Source organism: Macaca thibetana, chromosome 2 (assembly GCF_024542745.1).
Source record: "Macaca thibetana thibetana isolate TM-01 chromosome 2, ASM2454274v1, whole genome shotgun sequence".
In the NCBI taxonomy this organism is placed as follows: domain Eukaryota; kingdom Metazoa; phylum Chordata; class Mammalia; order Primates; family Cercopithecidae; genus Macaca; species Macaca thibetana.
The window spans coordinates 160,162,173-160,187,450 of NC_065579.1; the positions used below are offsets into that span (position 1 = coordinate 160,162,173).

The 25,278-nt window shown below is 38.4% G+C and overlaps 1 protein-coding gene across 40 annotated transcripts in view; it reads left to right on the plus strand.

The window, feature by feature from the left end:
• ZBTB20 (zinc finger and BTB domain containing 20) overlaps positions 1–10,106 on the plus strand; it is an 811,121-nt gene extending 801,015 nt beyond the window's left edge. For all 40 annotated transcript variants that reach the window (XM_050781935.1, XM_050781939.1, XM_050781938.1 and 37 more), the window contains one exon: positions 7,511–10,106. In XM_050781935.1, the coding sequence (XP_050637892.1) occupies positions 7,511–7,932 (422 nt within the window). In that variant the 3' untranslated portion in view covers positions 7,933–10,106. The remainder of the gene's footprint in view (positions 1–7,510) is intronic.
• The last annotated feature ends 15,172 nt before the right edge of the window (positions 10,107–25,278 follow it).

Consider the following 25,278-nt stretch of genomic DNA (forward strand, 5'->3'; position numbering starts at 1 on the left):
GCCCAGGAGTTTGAGACCAGCCTGGACAAGTTGGAAAGATGCCAGCTCTACAAAAACTTTAAAAATTAGCCAGGCATGGTGCTGCATACCTATAGTTCCAGCTACTTGGGAGGCTGAAGTGGGAAGATCACTTGAGCCCAGGAGGCAGAGGTTGCAGTGAGCGGAGATCACACCACTGTGCTCCACCCCGGGCAACATAGCAGGACTCTGTCTCAAAAAAAAAAAAAAAAAAAAAAAATGTGTTTGAGACAAAGAAGTAGTCCGTCATATTGACTTTGGAGCTAAGCTCTACCTTTAAGAATCAAGGAAGCTTTAGTTGTAAAGTATATTTCATAGTGATTATAACACAAAAATTTAAAGTAGAGGCACAATTGAAAGACGATTGTACTGGAATTAGATGATTTGGATCCAGTTTTGTTTCCTCTAAATGGCTGTGTGTCCTTCAACAAGTCAGTTAATTTCACAACCCTCTGTTTCTTTGACTTTAAAATAAAAATGATTTTTTCCTGCCTTCTGATGTAAACATATGATGCATATGAGAGCTTTTCAGAAGAGGCAAAGTGTTACTTAATTAGAAAAATAAAAAATCCTCATCAATTATTACTTTTCACCCCTAGTACCCAGGAGACACTGAGTTGCTGTGCTCTATTTCCTGTCTCTGAATAATACACGCTTGACATGTGTCCTTCCTCTTTGGAATGTAAACACTGGAACTACTTTATACTCCTTAGATTGCTCTTGAATGTTCTTCATAAAAGAATTTTCTTATTCCTTAACAATTTTTATAACAGTAAAAATGAAAATTCCTCACCTAACCAATCTTTATCCACTGCTAAAAAAAACCACAGAGGACTTCCTTGTCTCTAGGAGTTTCTTTCATTCACCTACTGCAGCTGCATAAAAGTTGTGAGAAAGGAAACTAAGAGTTAAGGACATGTTTGAAAGCAACAGAATTAGAGAAAAAAAACCAAAGATAACACAAACCATCCTCTCAGGGAGCAAAGCAGTGTTCACCTCTACCCCCTTCCATCAAGAGAAAAAAGCAGAAGTCAAATAAAGGAATGGAAATGAAAGGGAAAGACAGAGAATATAAGAAGGATAAGCCTTAGTGTCAACGTGGATATGGAAGGCAAGCAATAGGGAAAATTCAAAGATAACCCTGGAGCAGCATGATCCCCACACTAGCAGCATGCAGATTATGTTCCCCCACCCTTCACCCCCGCCCCAGACATCCTGAATCAGAAACTCAGGCGATGGAGCCCAGCAATCTGTAACAAGCCCTGGTTCATGCTGAAGTTGAGAATCAATCCCCTAGAGAGGTGAGCCTGGGTAATTAGAAGGATGGCATCAGGTTGCTTTTGTTACATAACATTATTTTTAAAAATTCTACTACTAAGAATCTGTTTAGAAAAAGTAAATCAAAATTGTGGATCAAAGCTTGATTTTGTAGTGGATAAATTATATCACAGAAACTAATCACATGTAAGAGAGAAGTTGAGTTTTCCAAATTACATAGGTCACAGGGCAAATGTATCCCTTCTGGTATTTAGCAGTACTGACTTGTATTATTTATATCTTCATGTATTAGCTTAACACTTTCCCCTTAGAATGTAAGCTCTGTGACAGCAGAAACACACACACACTCAGAGACATACATTTCACACATGTATATACACATGTATATCACACTTTCATATGCCCATTCATTTGGGGAATTTGCACATTCACCAGAAACCACCTGGTCTCCAAAAACCATTGAAATAAAATAAATAAAAGAAAATTTTAAAATGTGAACATGCTTTCCAGGAGAATTTAATTCAAGGGACTTATACACAGATACATTCTTTTCATAGCAAGACTTTTAAATTTGTTTTTTCTCTTTTTTATTTGCTAGAGAATACATTGTACATACATCTGTCTTCACACTTTTGTGGGTTTTTTAACCCATAAAAGATAAGTGTTTTGGCGTTTTCTGAATCATATTATCAACAGCCCATTCATTGATGACTGTTTTTAGCCCATTGGTATCCTCTGCACATATGGTAATTTTGCTTATTGCTTTGAGAAGATCAGCTATTTCAGCCATGAATTCAATGTAAATAGACATAGTAACAATAGTAGCATAACAATATTGGCGATTGGGCCATAATAGTCATACGAAGATAATGTGTTAATCCCCATATGGAGCTTGAACTATTAATTATATCAAGCCAGTGGGTGTAAAGGAACAAGTATAAGGTTTGGAGTGAGAAAGCCATGATATTACCACTTTCTGACTGAGTGACTTTGGGTAAGTTCTATAACCAAGCTGAGCCTCAGTTTTTCAGATCTGTAGTACTTACTTTACATGATTGCTCTGTGAATTGAATAACATAATTTATGTGAAAACACTTAATTATGAATGCTGTAAAACTGTCAAAGCCATTAATATGTGTTATAGTAGCATCATACATTTTGCAGCGTAATCCAGAGAACAAAGAATTGTTAACAGGGGAGAGGAAGATAATCTGGTTGGGCTAGTATTTTATACTCTCAGGTGTTACTGACTTCTTAGGTGACCTTCAAGATGTTAGTACAACTCTCTAATTGGAGATGCTATTTTCTGGGGATGTTAATATCCATTCTATTCACAAAATTGTAAGAAAAGTCAAGTAACATGTATGAAACGCTCCAAAGTTCTGCTTAAAACTAAAATATCTTAGTTGTCACTGAAGCCACAGATATTTTGTGAATGCAGCATATTCCCAATAGGCAGTCCCTCTTAGCCTCGCAGTCCAAGCTGGCAACAGGATCACATCCCAGGGAATGAACAGAAAGGCTGGCAGGCAATCACACCACTGATATCTCAGGTGTGTGGGCCCCCCATTTTTTTGAGACAGAGTCTCACTGTGTCCCCCAGGCTGGAGTGCAGTGGTGCCATCTCTGCTCACTGAAACCTCCACCTCCCGGATTCAAGTGATTCTCCTGCCTCAGCCTCCTGAGTAGCTGGGAGGGATTACAGGCACCCACCACCACACCCAGCTAATTTTTTTTGTATTTTTAGTAGAGATGGGGTTTCACCATGTTGGTCAGGCTGGTCTCAGCCTCCTGACCTCAGGTGATCCACCTGCCTCAGCCACCCAAAGTACAGGGATTATAGGCGTGAGCCACGGCACCCGACCATGTGGGTCCTCTTTTAAACAGACGTCTCTTGGTGGAGACTACACTCTGCAACCAGTAAAAGCTCCATATGATTCCGTCTGAATGTACTTCCATTGTTAATCTGGAACGTACCCCATTTTCTGGTCCAGTCTCGATGTTCCCCATTCAGAGGACCTGCACTTTCAATTATTCCTTCTGCTCTCCTCACCAGTGGCCATCTTCCACTACCCACCTTCTCCTCTTTCTTCTCCTTCCTGCTGCCTGCTCTCTCATCAAGCACCCTGTCTTGGTTTTTTGACCCGTCACTATACTCACGAAAGAGGAAGGCATTGTACTAGGGCAAATGATGGGGAGGCAGAGAGAACAGAGTTAGGCAGGAACAGTGCTTCTGAAAAATCTCCTGATAACAGCATTCATTGTCCTTTTCACAGCTCAGGAGAAGCCTTGGTTAAAATGAGGGGAAAAAAATCAGTAGAATAAGTGGGTTCTTGTTGAGCCCCCAGTGCAAGAGGTTCCTATTCAAAGTTGGGTGTCTTTACCCATTAGGATGGCTTTTACCTGAACTTTCTGAGCTTCAGGCAGAACGCTCTGCATCTTCTAACCTAAGCAGTATCGTTCTTCCTCTTTTTTTTTCACTTTTCAGTCATAGTAGATTAAGTGTCAGAGCTGGTTCATGAGAAGAAGGTGATGAGCAGGCATTGAAAAATTGAGAAAAATGTGTATTTTTACCATGCCCAACACCATTGGCAAGGCAGTAAAGGGCACTGCCTCCCCCTCAGTTTCCTCCCTTGCTGTTTGGTTTCTGTGCCTCCAGTGCTCCGTTGCGGCTTTCCTAGGAAATCCTCTGTGCTCTGTGCTGACATTGTATCCATAGGCCACTTCTTGCCATTCACATATGTAATTGAGAGAGTTGACTATACCCCAACTCTGAATTACATAGCTGCAATATAATCACTTGTTTTATTGATTATCTGAAATAATGTTTTAAAAATTCAGGATTGACTTCCATATGCCATGCAAGTCATTTCGCAGTTGGTTTCATTTATCCTTGGTTCCTTTGTGATAAATGGAACAGTTTAATTTTTCTTAAAATGACCACATGCTCTGTACTAAGTGCTTTATCTCTTCCATTTTCAAAACACCTTCACAAAACAGGTACTTACTAGATTATTCTCAAGTTATAGATAAGGAAACTGAGGCTTATAGAGGTTAAATGACAGGCCCAAGTCACTCAGCCAAGGAAATGGAATTCATATCTGACTCCTACATCTGTATAGGCCCAAATGGATCATTTTAAAGTGAAGGAACTTATATGACCTTCCCCTTGATGTTATAATTCAAGTATCCACTTTTTGCTTTGTGTCCCCTTCTGACAAATCAGACTTCTCATTCCTAACCGTAGGCTTAAACCTGGAAAGCCATCTCTGACCATTTATCTTCACTTTTTGTTTCTTTACCTGGAGAGCAACAATCAACAGAACTCATCCATTTTTTGTATAATATCTAAAACCATTTTGGGATTGCTGTAAGTAATACACAAGAAAATCATGGGAAAAATTTTTTCTTAAAACACAATCATTCATTCCTGCAGAGTGACTGCATTTCAAATTCATACAGAAGTGAAGGTTGTGAGCACCTCACTAATCTGAAAATATACCCCATTTAGTAAAACAGTTTCTGAAATACCTACACTCCACCATCACAGCACCTCAATAATTATAGACAGCACCTTAATAATTATAGACAGCACCTTCCTCTAAGGAGCTCCCAAGTGCTTTGCAAACATTTCTGTTTATTAAATAACATACCATTGTTCTGTGGCAGGGAAGGGAACAGGATACTTTGTCTCATTTAAAATGTAGGACTGGTAATGCATTCAGTGACTAAGCAGGTTGCCCTCGGGTCATTCACTGACAAGGCCAGGACTAGAGTCCTCAGGGTTTGTGGTCCACCATGGACTGAGGACCGCTAAATCCACAAAGGACCATGTGGCAAGTGCCTGGTCCAACTCCTCACATACGGAAAATGAAACAAACCCAGAGAGATGAAAACACTTAAAAAGCCCCGGATCACATGGGTAATTAATGGTAGAGCCAGTACTACATGCACACAAACAGCATACCTATATATGCTATGGAGAGAAACATGACAACTGTGAAGAATCAATTTATAGACACATTAGAAGAGTGTGAAAATAAAAAGGCTTCATCAGTGACCTTGCCTCGAGGAAAAACACACAGAAGGTGAAAGTTTCAAACAGCAGAGCATTTTAACATAGATGAAGTTTCAACTTCCTAGCAGCCAAAATACCATCTGCAGTTTAAGGCACGTTTCCCATAAAAGGTGACAGGTAGACACATTTTAAATGATAGTTGGCCAGCCCATCATAGCCTCTATAAATTGTCTGAAAGCAGGAGGATAGCAAAGACCAGTTGACTTCCAAGCATGTTTACAGCTGACAGAAATGTTTCGGCTAAAAACATGCATGACTGTCTCTCTTAGGGAATGTCTTACTTCAAAAAAAAAAAAAAAGTACCAATGTAAACACTGTGCATAGACTGAAGTCTTCAGCAAATTGAGATTATTAGCAATGAGGCTTCCCTAAACTTTCCTGTTCTAATCTAAAAGTAGAATTCTCTTCTAACCCTGTGATCTTATGCATCATACTGTCTGGTCAGTGTGCTTCAAAACATATCTGTTTATGTTTGAAAACACAACAACAAAAAAAATTCCTGATGAAAAAAAGTTTAGTAAAATGGATCATGAACATACAGCACTTAATACCAACCCTGCTACATAGTCAGCACTCAATACATGGCGATTGTTTTCATTGCTGCTATTACCATGACACATCAAAGCTCTTCTGTTTCTTAATGGGGAAAAAAGGAAAAACAGCCAAGGCATATATTTTAAATGGAAGTTAGCTCAAATTTTAAAAGATTTCTTACCTTGATGCATAGTTCGAATGTTGCAGTGTTACCCTAAGGAGTTTCAGAGGCTTTGGGTTTTAGTTTGGATCATGAAAGAATATATAGAAGAAGGACTTTTTTCTCTGAGGCAAGGGCCTATACTGGGCAATCAGGAATGAAGTGAGAGATCGACCAAATACGCAGTTCATCTCACCTGTCAGGAGCAGAGCTCAGACCAAACAGCACAAAGAAAATAAGTCTTTAAGTAATTATCTTAAAGAGATGCCACAGGCCCATGTACTTTAAGAATACCTCATGTGGTCATTAAGTGACTGAGTATTATTACTTACCTTACTGTTTGTAACAAACTTGATCATTTGGTTTCTAAGCCAAACCAAAGCAGTAAAATGAGGAGAAACAAGGGTTTCTGCCAACAGGCTGAGAGCAAAGGAGGATGCAGGAAAACTATTTTAAAAATTGACCCAAGAGTTCAAAATGCATATGGAAGCATTTAATGGGGGTGGGAGGTATCTTTGTAATAAGAATACCATGCATGTATTCCCACACTGCTCTTGGTGGTCTGCAAAGTGATTTCATATGTATTTTATGTCAACACCAGCACAATGAGGTAAGTAGGACTATATACCTCAGAGGCATTTGGTGATTTGTCAGAGTGGTGTGTAGAGTGTTGGTGCCCAGATTTGAATAGGACCATTTGAGTCTGATATCATCATGTTGCCCACTGCCTACTCAGCCTCTACACCCGATGAGGCCAGCCTGCAGCTCAGTACAGTCAATAGAGAACAGACAATTAACCCTTAAGTTACACGTTAGGAAGATTTCTGTCTAAAGTAGATAAACTTGAAAGTATAACTCTTCAAAATGACTTGTTCCTATGTTGGCAAATATTTTCAAAACTCGCAATCAACACATAGATGTATTTATAAGACAGACTACTAGAAGTGGGGATTTTCCCCAAGGAACCAAGCTATAGTGACCAATATCCTTAGTTCTCAAGGATTCTAGAGCACCCCATGTCTCCAGAGATCTTTCTTCTCTTTTATTTCTTATATTTGTTTGATAATGTTAATGGGAAACACTAAATCCCCTAATCAGGACACTGAAAGTGGCCCCCTTGAAAAGTAGCCCTCCCTTTTCCACAGAGTGACTTTGAAGACTTTTAGTGGGGAATATCTGGTAGCTTTCCAAGAAAGCCGTTTTATGGCATAGGGAAATGGAAAACAAAACTGTCCCGGCATCCCCATAAAGCAAAATTTCTCTGCACATGAGAGGCTAGCAGGACCTGGACTTTTCAATCAAGGATGATCCATTAAGCAATCAGATTTTATTTTTTAATTGTTTTGTTTTTCTTTTTTGTTGTCTTGTTTTTCTCTCCTTCGTTCTCCATCCCTTGCTATATCTCGCTCTGTCCTGCTTGCTGTCTCTTCCTACATCAACAGGTGAGAAGCCCCACCAATGCAGCATCTGTTGGCGCTCCTTCTCCTTAAAGGATTACCTTATCAAGCACATGGTGACACACACAGGAGTGAGGGCATACCAGTGTAGTATCTGCAACAAGCGCTTCACCCAGAAGAGCTCCCTCAACGTGCACATGCGCCTCCACCGGGGAGAGAAGTCCTACGAGTGCTACATCTGCAAAAAGAAGTTCTCTCACAAGACCCTCCTGGAGCGACACGTGGCCCTGCACAGTGCCAGCAATGGGACCCCCCCTGCAGGCACACCCCCAGGTGCCCGCGCTGGCCCCCCAGGCGTGGTGGCCTGCACGGAGGGGACCACTTACGTCTGCTCCGTCTGCCCAGCAAAGTTTGACCAAATCGAGCAGTTCAACGACCACATGAGGATGCATGTGTCTGACGGATAAGTAGTATCTTTCTCTCTTTCTTATGAACAAAACAAAACAACAACAAAAAGCAAACAAACAAAAAAGCTATGGCACTAGAATTTAAGAAATGTTTTGGTTTCATTTTTACTTTCTGTTTTTGTTTTTGTTTCGTTTCCTTTTGTACTACATGAAGAACTGTTTTTTGCCTGCTGGTACATTACATTTCCGGAGGCTTGGGTGAATAATAGTTTTCCCAGTCTCCCTCGGATGGTGGCCTTAAGGCCTGGTAGTGCTTCAAGAGGTCCACTGGTTGGATCTCTAGCTACTGGCCTCTAAATACAACCCTTCTTTACAAAAAAATCTTTTAAAAAAAAGTAAAAAAAAAAAAAAAAAAAAAAAAAATTTCCACTTGTGAAGAGCACTACAAAAAATATATAACAAAATCTAAAAGGCCTACTGTCTTTAAGTACACCGCTTGCAGTGTTTCAGTGGACATTTTCACAATTCTGGCCGCTTGGACTTCACAGTAACCAGTTAAAACTGTGGAATATCACTTCTGGTTGAAAACCCAGAGGAAAGGCCCTGCTGTTTTCCACCTACCACGTTGTCTGATTTCATAAAAGGGCTGTGGGGGTGGGAAGGGCAGTGGGTTCAGTGGTGTGGGAAAGAAAGACGAATGGCAGGCTTCTCCCCCAGATTCTGCCCGGGTCCACACACCCTGGCCCACCTTCTCCATATCCCCCTCTTGCAGCAGAAGCCAGGAAGACTTGGACAAGCAACAAGCAACAGTGGCTATCGTATTTATTCAGTGTCTTCGCTGAGCCACAGCCTCAGCACAATCAAGAGGGACTTTCATGAAAGGCAGGAATGCGGATAAAACAAAGATATCAGAAATGTGCACCTATGTTTCTAGGTACAAGAGAAGGATTATTTCCAACAATCTTTGCAAAAAAAAAAAAAAGTGTCAGGATATATTCTTGTGGAAGAGAAAAAGAAAGAGAAATGGAGGGTGGGGGGGAACAATAAAAAGTTCTTGAGGCTTTTTTAATTCAAAATTTTATAGAGGGGCAAAAGTGACGTTTACCAGATAGAATGCTGATTTTTTTAATATATTTACAACAGTATTTGTGTAAAAAAAAAAACAAAAAAAGTGAAATTGTTAAAAGTAATTTTTTTTCATTTTGGTTTTGCATACACTGCCACCAATTCCTTCTCTTTTATTTTATTTCACACACATATATATATTTTTTGGTAAGTCAAGACTGTTAAGGTTAGCGATACTGCTTCCAGATAGAAAGAATAAAAGGCAACTATAGTTATATTTGAAAGAGAGGAAGGATATTTTCTTCATATTTTTTTTAATTTTTCTTAATTTTTATTATTTTAAGTATTGCCTGGGTTGATGAGGGCCTCTGTGGCCAGCCCATCCCTGCTGTAATTTGAATTGCTGCTTTGTATTTTGATATGTAGTTCTTTGACTTTAGCAAGCTTAAGTTGCCCCACTGAATAATTTTTTTCAACTGATCATCTAGAATTCTGTTCTTTTTCATGGAAGAGACTTTATCTTTCAGAGATTGCTTGCTTCTCCAAAATTTCATTGAGATCTTACAATTCTAGAATTTCTATTGACTTTACTTTTTTTCTTGGTGAAACACTAGTGGTCTAGAAGTCTTGATAAATGGGATCTTTTCTTTTGTGATCAGCCAGGAAGAGGAGTTCACAAAACTCTGCCATAGCTCCTCACCCTTCCCAACTGCAAAGAGCATCATTATGAGAAGCCTGTTACAGTTCAAGATGCATTGATGCCAAAATTACTTTTTTCCTTTCAAATATCACCTTCTGACTATTTCCACCATGGTTAAGAGGGCTAAATAAGATGATCATTCTTCAGATGACTAATTAACCCTTGCTTCTTAGAGAGGGTTTAGGGAAATTTAAAAATTCCCAGATGCCAACATCCACCACTCAAAAGACCACCAATCTATTGCATCATACCAGATGCCACTCTCTCTTCCTAGTTGGGATTTCTCTCCTCGGTCCTGATCAAGGTATTATAATAGAGATATTTTCATTATAGACAGTGTCCTGAAGGGATTCCAGCTCAAATTTAGGATTTCTTAAACCTAGCTAAAACTCCCAAAGTGATTTCATTGCTGGGCATATTTTAACACACTTAGGGGAAAGCAAATCTTTAAACAAAGCAAAACACCAAACTACAGTTTTAAAAAGAAGAAAGGAGAGAGTATTTTAGTTTCAAAATTACATTACATTTTAATTTAATTTTCCTTCTAATTTTCCTGTCACCATTTTATTTACAAAAACTGTGCAGCAAACGAGGGAAAATCTTCCAACACAAACAACTCTGTAATGACTAAATTGGTTTTATTCATATATTTCAGACATTTGGTTAACTTGGATCTTTTTCATAAGTTCTTTGTGACGCTTAGTAAGGTTAGTGTAACTGAAGTGTTTGTGAGTTTGATTTGGTCCCACAGTGCTTAATTCAGTGGATATTTTGCTGGAAGTTTTAATGTACATTTGAGGTGGTTAACTGACTATTGAGTATAACCTATTGTGATTTCTAAGAGGAGTCCTACCAAGAACTGTGTGTCCAAAACTGACCTGTTTTAACAGTTAGTAAGGAACAGCTTCCAAAATAAAGTAAGTTCATTTTTCTATTGCTAATTTTGCTTTTTAAAATATCAGTGTTGTAAAACTAATATTTCCACTTACCACCAATAGAGGGAGCATTAGTTAATTAACTATGTCATGGAATTGTTTTGATATTTTGGAAAACAAGTGATTCCACCCATAAAATAAAAAGAGAAGATTGACCTTAAGAAAAAAAACTCAAAGCTAGAAGATAATGACATGAAATCACTCAATACATGTTACAAATGAAAGAAGGCCAAAAGCCACTTTAAAATATGTTTAACTGTTTAACAGTAGTAGACTTGAAAGTGTCTTTGTTCAAATTTAGCAAAATAGGAAGAATTTTCACTAATACCTCCTGAAAAGTTGATCTTAGGTGCCATTATGGGCCACATGTAGCTTTCTGTTTCTCAAATCTGAGATAGACCCATTTGCCTTAATGCTGATTTGCCATGTAAAATGCTAAGCAATTGGGTTAGAATCCACCTTTTCTTTTGGTAGAACATGTAGAGAAAAAGCTGCAGGTGACTTGAAACCCTGAGGAGACTATCATCCTTTCCCTGTAAAGGAAGTGTCTCTTTAAAAAAAGGGGGGGGGGGAGAGGGGGTGGAGGATCCCTAAAGAATTCTTAATGAGGTGATATAATCATTGTAGTCCATGACAAAATGGACCAGCCAGGTTTGCATAGCAGTAGACATATTCCTACTGTATGTTTATCCTTCCCAAACATGTCACATTGTAAAATAGTTGACAAATTATTTTGTGGAAAGAGGAAGAAGCTGGATTGGAGTGGGAGATCTAATCTGGAGGAGCAAAGAGGTAGTTGTTTATTGCTATGTTCCTGGCCCATCAAATGGCCACTTTCCAAAGTGACATTTTAGGAAATAAACCAATCTGGACCTGTTTCAAAAGGATGGAGATGCTTTCAGATTGTCATTTCTCACTTTTAAGTTAAACAATCACAAATATCTTTAGAAATAGGGAAAGACATTTGCTTCAAACTGAGAGAATGAGTGTGGATATTTTTAATTTTTTTTGTTTCAAGTCCTACAGTCATCTTACATTTGGAACTTCATGGTAGGGTGATATCAGTGCTAAAAAAAAATTTCTTTCTAGTAGCCAGGAAACAGATAGATAAGATAAAAGCAAATGTTCCAGATTTAAGACTTCTTAGGATGAGTACAAGGAAGAAGAACTAGTATGGAAAGGACACTTTTTAGCAATTTATAATTTTATAATGGAATTTGCCAAACAAGGGAAAGGAAAAAAAGTCAAAGGGGAATTTTTATCTCAAGATATTTAGATATGGTTATAAAAAATAATATTTTCTAGCACTAAAAACATTGGTATTATCTCAGCATCATAGGCAATTTTCCCTTATTAAATGCCAACATTTGTACAAAAAAGGCCCCCAACTGTGTGAAATATAATCCTGAAAAAGAAAATAATTGGAATACATGGATCTGATGGAACTCTACACAGGGGGAAAAACTGAGAAACAAGCTAAGCAAAAAAAAAAAAAAAAAAAAAAATCTGAAATGAAAATCTCTGTATCAAAATGGTTTCCTGTATATTTTAATTGAGTGGTAAACTTTAGCTCCTAATAACAGTCTTATAGACTGTTCTCTTCCCAAATTCCTAATGCTTTGAATCTATATGTGCCATGATTAAGTGTGCTGGATAGTTTCCTGCTCATATTCTAGCCTCAGTTCATTCCTAGTCATCTTAGAGGTCACAGTAGCTCTTGGCCTTAGAAAGACTTGGGTTTGCTGTATTTAAAAGTCATAAGAGTTTTATTTTGCATCACCAAAATATTCTATAAGGTCCAAAAATACTCTTTTTCAACCCATGAACGGTAAGAATTTGTGAATTCTGAAAATGAAAAGAGAAAATTTTCCTCCAGGTATGTTTGTTTCATATTCAATCCTAAAGCCTTGAGCTATATGTACTTCCCTCACACAAGCACACCAGCTGTCTGTGCTCTGCCCGTGCCCAAAACTCAATGTTTTCTCTCAGCACAGAAATCAGAAATGCCGTATGCCCCTTATAAAACCCCTACGATTCCTGAGAAAACATAGTAAAAGCTTATGTCACTTCCTTGTTGGGGCTCCTCCATAATGCTCCCAACACCTGTGACCCCTAGGAAAACAGGGAGCAAGGTAGATCTGGCCAGGAGTCACAGGATATACACCCATTCTGGAGCTTTCCTCTGTTGTTCTAGAAGATGTTATTTGGTTAGTTGGGGCTGGGAGCAGGGGATATATGTTTCTGCGGAAAAGGTATCAGATAATCAAATCAGGTCTGCCTCTGCTATAGCCAGTGTGCTGCTACATCAAAAGGGAACAAAAGGAAGGTGCAACTAAGAGCAGACACAACCCGAGATGCCCTTGAGATTTAGGAGAACAGGAGGGTGCCCTTTCTTTTGTGACCTGACTCTTAAAAGAAATCTTCTAAAAGAATTCTTTAATTTGGTAATGAGTTGAAGTCCAGGGTAATGGAAGCTCTAGGACAGAGAACAAAAGAATTGCAAAATGTATTCAGCACCAAACAATGCTAAACCAAGAAACATCCAATCACAAAACTAGGAAGTTTGGCAAGAAGTGGTTAGAGAAATCTCTGGGTTTTTCCATGGGTAGGGTCGACAGACTCTCTTTTGAGTGATTTCTGGCTCTGAGAAACCTCTTTACTCACTGGAAAAGAACTTTATTTAAATGGCCAATTTTGTTCCTCAGAAAAAGAAATTTAAAAAAAAAAGAAAAATAGGACACTGAAGACAGAACCATGTGACTTGGTGACAAACAAAAGGAAGGGTGCACTAGAATTTCAATAGGCTCCCTAATTCCATAGAAAAAGCAAAGCAACCCAATGCCTCCTGAGCCTGCAGTGCATGAAGAGAGTGCTTGAGCTGACCCAGCCACCAGGCTTTGGGGGCTAGACATAACTTCCTACTGGAACAGCAGCAGCCTCTTTCCCCTCTTTGTGTTTTCATGAAGAAAATGGCTGTTCTCTTAGGTACCCAGGAAATAGATTACATGGGGCAAACTTTCAAAAGCAATCTGTACCTTGGTACTCAGGCTACATATAGAGGCAGAAAAGGGGCATGGAAGAGCCCTTGCTCTTGAGAGAGAATATTTTCATATTCCCAAGGGCTTTCTGTGTAGAGTTGCTATTTCTGATGTCACTTAAACCTTTATAAGAGAAAAGGCTGTGGTGACTCAGTGTTCCTGTAAACTCAGAATGTGGAAATTACTAATCCAAAGCATCGTTTCTAGCACTGAGTATCAAGATGATCTAGCCTGACCAAAATATTCCAAAGACTTTTCTAAGTCTCTGAAGACTTTTTTTTGTCCTTTAACACTGAGTCTATAGCAGTCAGCAGTGTACCTTAGCAGATCCCCAGGAATGGCTGTAGAATAGTAGAGCTTGTTTCCATCCTTTTTAGAGTGAAGAGGTAGAAAATTAGGGCTACGTAGTGTGGGTTCTTTTTCAGAACTATATATTTTCTCCTCACTGCATGAGGGGTAAAAATGCCATGGGTTGAAACAAGAAATATCATCTTTCTATACCACTGACTAAAACACCTGCCATTCCAGTGGTTTCTTCAGGCTCCACCTTTTGCTCCATAAACTGTAGACTTTCAGACTGAAATCTAATCTTAAGTGACCTCAATTAAGGTATTTTCACAAGAGACTACTTACAGTATAGCATTATTGCCTTAAATCAGAAAACCCTGGGAAGAGAACAAAAGATGTAGAAATGAGAAGGCTCTGAAGTTATAGGCATTTCTTGCTGTTTAATAGTTACATTATCACAAAAATAAGCCCTATTCGTGATTGAGGACTATGGAAATAGTGACTTCTTGGGGAGGCACCAAACTTTTCTAGAACTGACTACTCTCAGATAGTGGCTGCTATTTCCTATTCTATTTCAGTGACATAGGTTGGGGCTGAATGTAAAATGGACATCATACTACTAAATAGAATCCTAGAAAATGCAATCACAGGTGCCTGGGAGTACTAGGCTTAAACATTTCCTTAACAAGGAGAACAATCCCGGCAAAAAGCTTTCTTTATCTATAGCATATATCTCAACTTTTTTTTCCCTCAGTTTTAGAGAGCATCTCTTTTATCTGGTGGTTCTTTGTTTAAATGCAAACTCATAACTTTCATGTCTTCGGTGCAAGAGCATAATCTACAGATCATAGGCAAAAATCTAGCCACAGTCCTGAGAGTCCCAGCTTCTGGGATGCCCAATGAGGGTATAAAAGTCCCTACTAATCCTCTTTCAAATTCAGAGGTTTCTTTGGTTTAGAATGCCTCAATGAGATTTTGATACCTCCAAGAGAGAAAAAAAAAAAAAAAGACAAAACCTTGGGGGCATCTGTTTCTACTAGTGTTGCAACGGTTGTTATTACCCAGCAAAATCATTGCAGTTTATATGTAGATTCAAGTAATGAAACAGTCTTAACCCATCCAGTATGTCACCACTGCTGTCCAAAATGTCTATAAATGAGTATACATTATTTATACATGTGCACACACAGTGTGAGCTTCCCTCAGCATAAAACTTTCACATTCATATTGCCCAGTGACGACAAGATACATTTTTGAACTTCTGGTTAGGAGTCAAAGGTCTGACATATCTCACATATCTGCTTCTGCTTTGTTGCCTTAGTTGAGTGCATCAGTATCTGTGATGAGACTTTAGGGCATTCTGAAGGAGCCCAACCATCAGTAATTTCTATGTATCCCTTTCATGAGAAACTTGAATATGCTTATGTGGAGTACAGTGCATTTAACAAACTCTACAGTTCTATTGGATTTATTGACGTGTGTGCACGTGTGTGTTTGTGTATATACTTATTGTCATCTGGAAGTGTGTGTGTCCCCCAAATGAAGCACACATAGGCAGAGGTCCTTGTGCATAGATACAGTTGCCTCTTCCCAACATTGTGCTTAATACTTGTGGCTCCCTTCCCAGGAAGCAGTCACCTGCCCACTCTGTTGCTTTTTGTAATGTTTCAGAATTGGGAGAAACAAATGCAGCTTGTTGAATCCACAGCAAACCCACAGGGACAGGCTGTTTTCCTCCATAATAAGGTATAACAGAAGTCTTCAACTGGTGAGCAGACAAAAAGGAGCAGCAGTCCAGGGCATCTCCCCAGGTCTCCTAGAGGAGGAGGGGGGTAGGGGGCACCAATGCCAGGCAGGCAAAGCCCACATAAACTTTGGCCTGAGCCATCCCATAGCTCAAAGGTCTTCATTCCTTTCCTCTATGCAACCCAGTGTGCGTGCATGCGCCCACACACACACACACACACATATTTTGTTTCCAAACTAAAGCTTCCTAATTCTGCCTGTACTCACAGGATATCATCATAGTTCACAAACTGTGTCTCCTGAAACCAATGTAGCCTTTGCCAAAGTCTTTCCAGGAGTGGGTTATTTACCATGTCTAGCAAACCGATAGACTATTGGGAGGAATTTTTTTTGGTAATCTCTAGGAATTGATAGCTCTTGCCCATCTCAAACACTGAAGCAGAATGCCACTCTAGTATAATGTACTGAATGAATGGACTCTGAAGGCTTGGTGGCCTGGAATTCAGGATTCAGTTTTCTCACTTCCATGCCCTTCTTTTACTAGATGGTTTGTTATTTTTTATGACTTGTAGATTATTTCTGCTTTACAGAAGTCAGAGGACATTTTCTTTCCTCTTCTATTCTGGTGACTTTTCCCCTCCCTCTGTTAAGTAAGGCTACTTACAGTAACCACTTTTTTGTCGTTATTACTTTTTAAAATGTATATTGTCTTTCTATATCCAAAAGAAGTCTGTGACTGTAACCATAGGTATTTCTTTTTACTGGAAAAAAAAAATCGTTGTTTTGGTTTTTTTTCTTTTAATTAACAGTACTAGTGACTTTGAAAGAATATGAGTTACTATTTAGGTATGCTTACTTAAGTACAATACACTACATTGCAGTATTTCTGAAACCTAGGACATACACATTATATATAACAACTCTATATTGAAATATATATTACATTATATTCATTTTAACTTTTTGAAATATTATGTCTTTGCATATATCACCCATCACCAAACTGCTGCAGTTAATCTGGTGCATTTAATAATAATCATTACTGCTCTAATTTGCTTTTTATATTATCAGCTTCAGTATTGTCTTTAGAGGATTTTAGAATTTGTTAAAGCTCAGACTTAGCAAATGTAGGAAAGTGAAAACTGTTTTTGAAACTTTTTTGTTGGTGTGACTAATACAAAGAGGTTCACATTCAAAGTGATCTTGTTTAGCTGACCCACTCAATATCTGAAGAACAAAAGAGGTGCATATGAATGTATCTGATTTTCCCCTGTAGGACTGTCACTGTCTATATTTGCTTTTAAAAGTATGACCAAGGGGTTACTTAAGTGCCACATGATCTGACCAAAAATAACAGGCTGCGTTTCAAAGGGCCAGTCTTCTGAAAAGCATAAGACAGTGAATTACCTAGTTGTCCCCACTGTATTCTCAAACGTTCATTTTAATACTGGTTCTTTACTACTTTCTTTTTTCAATACGCTTAGAATTATTTTAACTAGTCTGCAACCTTTCCCTGGCGGCAGCTTGGAAATATAGTATTCATTTTCCTGGGAGGTTTTTTTTTTTTTTTTTCCCCAAAAAAAACTAAAACCAGAGTTTCAGGAACTCTCTATCCACAGAGGCTAATAGAAATAGAACTTGGAAGCCGGGCGCGGTGGCTCAAGCCTGTAATCCCAGCACTTTGGGAGGCCGAGACGGGCGGATCACGAGGTCAGGAGATTGAGACCATCCTGGCTAACACGGTGAAACCCCGTCTCGACTAAAAAATACAAAAAAACTAGCCGGGCGAGGTGGCGGGCGCCTGTAGTCCCAGCTACTCGGGAGGCTGAGGCAGGAGAATGGCGTAAAGCGGGGTGGCGGAGCTTGCAGTGAGCTGAGATCCGGCCACTGCACTCCAGCCTGGGCGACAGAGCCAGACTCCGTCTCAGAAAGAAAAAAAAAAAAGGAATAGAACTTGGAAATACCTATCTGAGACATTTTTAAATCTGAAGAATCCATAAAATGGTGGCTCTTGGGTATCCAGCCCTCAGGATCTCCATTTACCTGTTAAAGTGAGGATTTGGTGCCTTTCTTCTTTAGTTGGGCTATCAAGGAAACTTTAGAAATCAGGCATCCTGTCTTCCTATACAATAACTATTTTCAGATCATATTTTTAGATAAAAGAGTTTCTTCAGCTTCCCTCAACTATTCACCCCAACGTATGGAAAGCCTCAGTTGAATAAACTTTCCACCATCCGGGGTGCCTGAAACTAATGTCCTCCTTTACTTCTACATTCAGGACAAAAGGAAGTCAGTTTTTTAAAACCTCAGTATAAAAGACCTTCTCACACTGGTCCAATATGAAGGCTTCTCAGTGTGAACACTGGGGAATTCCTTCCTTTCATCTTTCCTAATAGACTGTTGTTTTCTAATCCCATCCCATTCTGCTGTGCCTCTCCAGCAAGTCCCTTTTCACCTTAGCCAGGCTCCCTGCAGTACTTTCCAGTTGTGAAGCTTTTGTATTCACTAAGGAACTATGTACTCTTAGTCTGCTTTGAAAGGGCTAATGTCTAGTATAATGGCAAAATCACCAATCTGTTCTCCAAAGTGTTCAAGCAAATATATTTCTACTAGACAAACATAATTGTGAATTGACTGTTAGTGAGGCTGTTTCTTCTCTAATGATCACATAATATCCAAATTATATCAGCTTCATTATTTCCCTCTTTCCTTTTCCTAGCCCTTTCCCTTTATTTCTTCTTTCTTTTGAAGACTATTTCAAATTACCTATTCGTCTTCATCACTGCCCCCAAAACTCTAATAATAATGACCCCTAACTGTTCATTTCTCTTCCTTTGTCCACCCCATTCTGAACATCCTTCTTTAAGCTTTATTTAATGAAAGAACACTAAAGTGAGTGAGTTCATAAACTTGAGACTCGTAGGCAGAGTGAAGCATGTCTTCATTTTTGCTTCAGAGTTTAAAAGTTATCAATATTCTTTTGAGAGTAGGAGGACCTGAGTCACAGTTTTAAATGTCAACTGTACTAGCTGAGGTCATTAATTCCCCTTACCTTCACATTTGGCCAAAGATGAAGAGAAAAATATTTTCTGTTTTTTTTTAAATACCACAGTGTTCAAGTTCTTGATATGAGTAAACCACTTATGATGGAGAAAAAAAATCATGAATGTTGACTGTTTCCACTAGTCAAATTACTTACCAGACTTTAGATTATAGGAATCTAAAGAAAAGAGTAACATTTCAAAGCAATTTTGATAACTGTTCAAGCCTTAGTGAGCTCTTCTCAAACAAGAAAAGCCACATCCACTTGAACACATTGTAGGAAAAATTAGGAAGAATTTTTTTATTTAATACCTTTTGGAAAAAAAATCATTTATTGGTTTATAACTTTGAGCAGTAACTTACTAATGGATGAAAAGATCCATAAGGTTTTTAAAATGTCTGTTTTTGCAACCAGAGATTGCCTAAATATAAACAATATATGCTTAAATAAAATAATAACAGGGCTAAATGGATACCTAAAGAGCCATGCAGTGCACTCCCCAGCACCTAAATACTCACCGTATAATTTGGTTGTCATGCTAGATCTCACTGCAATGGATTACAACTGTCTGGTCACCAGAGCATTGCCCAAAAGACTGACTGATGCCATTCTGGGTATATCCCTTTCAGGATGCTTATAATGTCACATTCACAACAACTTTGTAGCATAGTCTTTCCTGACTTCTGGTCCAATGTTCTTGCCATGATATCACATCGCCTCTCAGCTTTAATGAAGACAAGTCCTATGACATTTAGAGTACTATGTGGTTTTGAGTGCATAGGCGGGATGCTTTCAGTTCTTGCTTTACCCTTTGACAAAAAGAATCAACATTTAATATCAGAAATGTATTTTTATTTGACTTGAGACTTGACCCAGCTTTTATCTTAAACCAGTTTATAACATCAACTCACACCATAGAGAACAATGAAATAAATAGCAGCTTTGAAAGCCTTTATGAGGCATGCATCTAGTAGGAAAACAACATCTCTTAAAGGCAATATTTACATTGCTTAGGACTGTGATCTTCACTTGGAATGTTCTCCCAATCAATCCTATATCCTTCTTTTTCTTTGTCCATTCTAACTCCTGGTATTTTTTTTTTCTTAAAGTACTCTTTATCTAAAGTACTCCTCTCCTTAGGCACTGGCTTACAAAGGAAGAAAGACTTTTAAATACTAAAATGCTATCACTTAAAGTATAATATGGAGGAGGAGAGGCTCTGGTTCTGATAGATCTTACTTGGTCCTCTTAATCTGGGATGCCTTCTTGACGCTATTCTTTCTAGTTCCCCAAGAAGTATTCCAACCCCAAGACCCAGAATTTCTCATCACAACCTCTGTGTTAGTCTCAGATTAATATCTAAATCCTGTTTGATATTCTAGAGACTCCAGGGTGTGAATTTATTATTGCTTATGAGCCTCCTGTCTTTCCAGGCTGACACCTGTCAGGAGCATCAATAGCCTTAACAGTAACTAATGCATCAAAATAATAGACAGAAACACTATAGTATATATTTGTGAGGATAGGAAGAGATTTTTTTTTCTTCTTTTCTCCATAAAAAGCTTGCTTCGCTCCCCCTCCCTCCCCAACGCGCGCGCGCACACACACACACACACACACACACACACACACAAAATGCATTTTGGAACATCTGCATCTTATTTTACAGATATGTAGCTCTAGAATTTACAAATATAGCTTAGGAAATGTTCTGAGATTGAGGCTGGTAGCAAACAAGTTTATTTTCTGCACTGGACTTCAGGATAAGTGTGCATAGATGCAATTCCTTCAAAGAAAGTGAAACATGGTAAAGCAAAGGGATAATACTTTCACACATTCAAACAGTTGTTTGCTATCTGTAAACCTTGATTTAAGCATAATTGTTACTTTTTAGAAATCTGAAACTGGAGGAATGTGTATTTTAGTAAAGTTTGTTTGTTGATTTATTTGTTTCCCTTTCTCTCTCTCTTCTCAAGATAGTGAAGGATTTTTATTTCTTAATTTGATACTGTCCATGGACAGTCAAATAACTGCTCACCCTTACTGTATTATTTTCCCCTTAGAAAGAAAATCCTTGCATCCTACCATGAAGGAGTTTTTCCTCCACAAAAATTTAATCTTCCGTTTCAAATAGCACTCATGAGCTTTTAAGAGAGAAATTCTCTCTTTACTTTGAGGATAGAATAGTTAAAACAAAAACCTGTTCCTTGAGAAAGAAACCCTATTTACCTAAACTAACATGTCTGGGGCCAAAGAATAGATTTTTAATTGATTGCAAATGAAGACCATGCATTTTTGTACTACAATTCTTATTGCCTCCTCAAATCCTTTTTGGAATAAGGCTGGGAATAAATTAGTTTAATTAAATTTTTTGGGTATTTCTAGTTAATATCTACTGCAAGATACCCAGGAAAGAAAAAGAAGGGGTGCTGCTAAAATGCCAAAATCAATTGATCTGTTGATTTTTATCATTGTAGTTGTTGCTTTTCTAACCATTTCAAGATTGTCTGTGTTCATGAAGTCTTAAGTAGAGAAACATCTGTTTCCCCATTGCTTCTCTCTCCTTCCCCACACCCCTGCACCTGCCCTGACCCCAGGCACTAGAGGGAACAGTAACAGAGGGAGATTGGCACTGCATTGCCAGTACTTCACCCATCTATACCCCTCCATCACAAAAGAAGGAAAAAACAAATTAGAAACTTTTAAAAGAAAAAAAATGGAAATTGTAGTACTTCATTTGAAAGCATACTGTTTTCAACTCAACTCAATTAACAGATAGCCTGACAACGTTTTTGTAACCTGTCTTTTGTGCTGTAATTGACATTCTTGGCTCAATCTTTAAAATAATTGCAATTTCAATTAAGTGAACAGAGAAAAACAAAGAGGGAACAGGACAATGTGATGGGACCAAATTTCATACAGGTCTGGATTCCTAAAGCCAATTGTCATGGTTACCAGAGAAAGTTAGCACTACGCACCCCTTGTCGTTCTTGCCTGTCTCTCATCATTACAATTCAAAGAATTAGTGAGGTAACTATACTTCTTTGTGATTAAAGATTTCTCTCCTGCTGCCAAACACATCTAGAGAAATTGTAGGAACTCCTGACTTCTCTACCTATTGTGCTCTCCAGGCACAAGAGGAGTGTACAGAGAGATCACTGAAAGTAAAATAATAGTTCAGATTTCAGATAATATTTTCCTGTAGTTCAAAGTGCTTTATGCGTGTTCACAGCTAGGGGTATCTTTGGAAACAAAGGGTAGTTACTCTGCTCTTGCTCTCCTTGGGACAAACTTTAATTTGGAACCAGCTGTAGATTTGTAGGAGAAAATTCTCAAAGGTATTTTCAGCCGCTAAACTTCTTCCTTGGGCCCATTGATTCGAACCTCAGTTTTCTTGAGGAGCCTATTGAGATATAAATTAAGGGTGATTTGCATATATCTAATTAAAATTGTTCCTGCACTACTGTTGAAAGAATTACGGTTTTCAGAGTAGATGAAAGCAAGGTGTCTTAGTAATCTTCATCATGGCAAACAAAGGTGAGAAGCTGATGTGATAGAGAAAATCTATGGTAACTTGATATTTTAGGATAATTTGAGTGTGCTGACCCCACTGTGCTTAATTCCTTTGTTCCCACAATCTATTTTAAACTACACTTTGATTCTCTTGAGACTTACAGCATGTGTGTGTGGGTATGAGCAGACAAGCAGACTGACTTTGGAGGGTGAAGACCCAGACAAACTGAAGAGACAGATTCCTGAGGATGATCAAATACAAATCATTTTTGCAGAATCGCTCAATATTGCCACATCCCAAACTAATTCTAGACTAATCTTAAGAAAGAAGCAAGCTCCTTAAGAAATCCTACTATGAATGTTTTTTCTTCTTACGGAATAACACAAGAGGTACAATGCAGACTCTCACTTTTGTATTTAATAATTGTACTTCTGTGTGAGTGTGTCACTGAGCTATTTGTACCAATTTTCAATTGATATTCTGAGAGGGGCCTTGAGAATTTCTGTGTATGTGTATGTATATCTGTATTTATGTGTAGTCAGAAAAAAAAAAGAGAATAGGAGACTAATGAGGTGAGGGAAAAAGTGATCAATGTAGAAAAGTGAGTGCTCCTAGTGTACCTATTTATGTTATGTAAGGTGGCTGCTGCCTGTAGCCCTTGAGGAATAGCTGATTGCACTACTCAAAAATAAAAGCCCAGCACTGTTAAATTTAGGACTGTGTTTCAAGAAACAGGAAAGCTTTATCTTTTTCTGTACCCATTCCCCTTAGCATCAGAGCCATCTGACATGATAAAAACTATTAAGTAAAAACCACTACTGACCTTTACATTAAATAGCTGTTTTCCTCTTCTAAATAATACCCTTGATTTTAACTAGACTACTTCCTTTTATTTTCTGCCTATTGGCTTAATGTTTTACAGAAAAATACATAGGTGCATGCTAGTTTCTCTACTTGGAGCTGAAACAAACAGGAGCAACAAAAGATGACTCACATAAGTGTGAGATAGACTGAATTTCCCACTTGTGTAGCACTGGTAACCTTTGTAAGAGCTGTTTAGAGTTGAGCTTTGGGTCTATAATGGGGCTTTTTTTGCACTAAATATGACTGCACTGCATTGCACTACTGAAATGTATTTACTTGTGCTCGGAGAGAGTGTGTTATGTACGGGAAAGAAAAAGGCAAGTTATGAAAGTAGGAGCATCACTAAAATGCAGAGTTATTTTCATCATGCTTGATCTTAGCAGGGTTGGTGAGAATCTGTGGAATTTCTGTCAACTCTTCATCTGGCCTAGGAACCGCCATGCTGATAGGATCTGTTTTCTTATTGTAAAGAAGCTGAGTTAGTACAGCAAATTAAGAACATTTAAGAAAAAGTTTACCCAGTCTTGTTTCCGACTGAGCTCTCAGTAAGACTTTTAATAGTGAAGAAGCTGAGTGGTATGATGTAGAAGTCTTTGCCTTGGCCTACTCCACAGAGCCCCTTGCTGGTGCACAATTTGCTGTGGCAGAGGGCAGTAGGATATGCTCCTTTCAAAAACACATAGCCTTGTCCATATTGGAATTACCCTTTCAGCCTGAGTATGCTTCTCCATCCCTGGGTGAAAACTAGATCAGGCTAACCAAAGAGGAAGGCCATGCATGTGGTGAAGTCCTTTAAGATGACAGATAGGGAACAGTGCAATAAACACTGAAAACCGGTGAAGTGAAAGGTTTATTTTGAAACAAGCTAGGCCAACTTGTACATTGGAGGAAGGATTGGATGATGGATTAGACCATGCTAGCTGCTCCATCATAGACTATCCTTACTAAGCAGAAGACCTTAATAGTGCCTAAAAGTTTAATTTTGAAATTGGTTTTTTCCCTAACTTTTCTTTGTTAAATTTATTTTTATTATCTTTTTTAATCTTAGAAGTAATCAGAGTTTGACAGCTCTTTAGTAACTGTTAATAAAAGAATATTGCATCACAGGATAAGCAATAGATTGTGTGGGAAATAATAACACAAGAGTAAAGATGCTGAAGGACTCTTTCAGAATCCAAAGTGACAGTTTTGAAGGTTCTGGCACAGTAGGAAAGGATCACAACCCATATAAATGGCTAATGTTGAATTTCTCTGAACACTATCACATGTGGGGCATCAATTTGCAAAACTCTCAATTGAGGCCTCTTTCCTAAGATTACCACATTGATAACCTTTTTCTCTCTCTTCTTTACTCTCCGTCCAAGTCTACTATTCCAAGTTTAAACATTGTTCAGAAAGTTGTCAGCCTTGTTAGTTAGAAAAACTCCATTTAGAGCCATCCAAACTAGCATAAGAAATTCCTTAAACCCTCAGAGCATTATCTCTGTTTTAAATAAGAAACTAAATCCAGAGCGTTTAACAGGTACTTAGAAATAAGTATTGGGTAATCACTAAGAGGATATTGACTGCACCAAACCAAAGCTATAGAAAGAAATGATTAACTTTTTAAAATATATTCACATAAACTGTCCTAGGATACTTCTCATGAGGCTTTGGGAAACTTCTTCCATGAAATGTGCATATCCACTCCAGTTCTGTCACCAAAGATTTTAATCTTCAGAGCCCAATTTCCTCTCTCCCAGACAAAAGTACCACAACAGGCTCAAGGGATATGCTTTGGTGGTCAAGGGATTACCCTTTGGTTTTCCTTCTGTTCACAATGGTATTTACAGGAGACCTTGTCATCAGAGGATGTACTGAACTATCTTTATGACTTTGGATTTGATCAGAGGTTTAAAAAATAGAAAAAAAAAAATAAGCAACACTACTTGACACTGTAAATTATCTAATAGAGTCATGACCTGGAGACTGATGGAGAGAAAGAAACTTCCATGGAAGAGAGTGAGCTAAACCATTTAGAACCAAACAAAGGTCACTGGTGAAACATAGGGCAGCATGTACACAGTGCAGATCAGCGTTCTGTGTGGCCAGAGCCAACAACAGTGACTGGTGGGAGAGTCAGACAACTGGCCAATGAATTCAAGTATTGAAAAAGTCACAGTCTGGATTTTGTTATGATTGCTGGAGTGGTTGAAACGCCCATGCCCATGGCA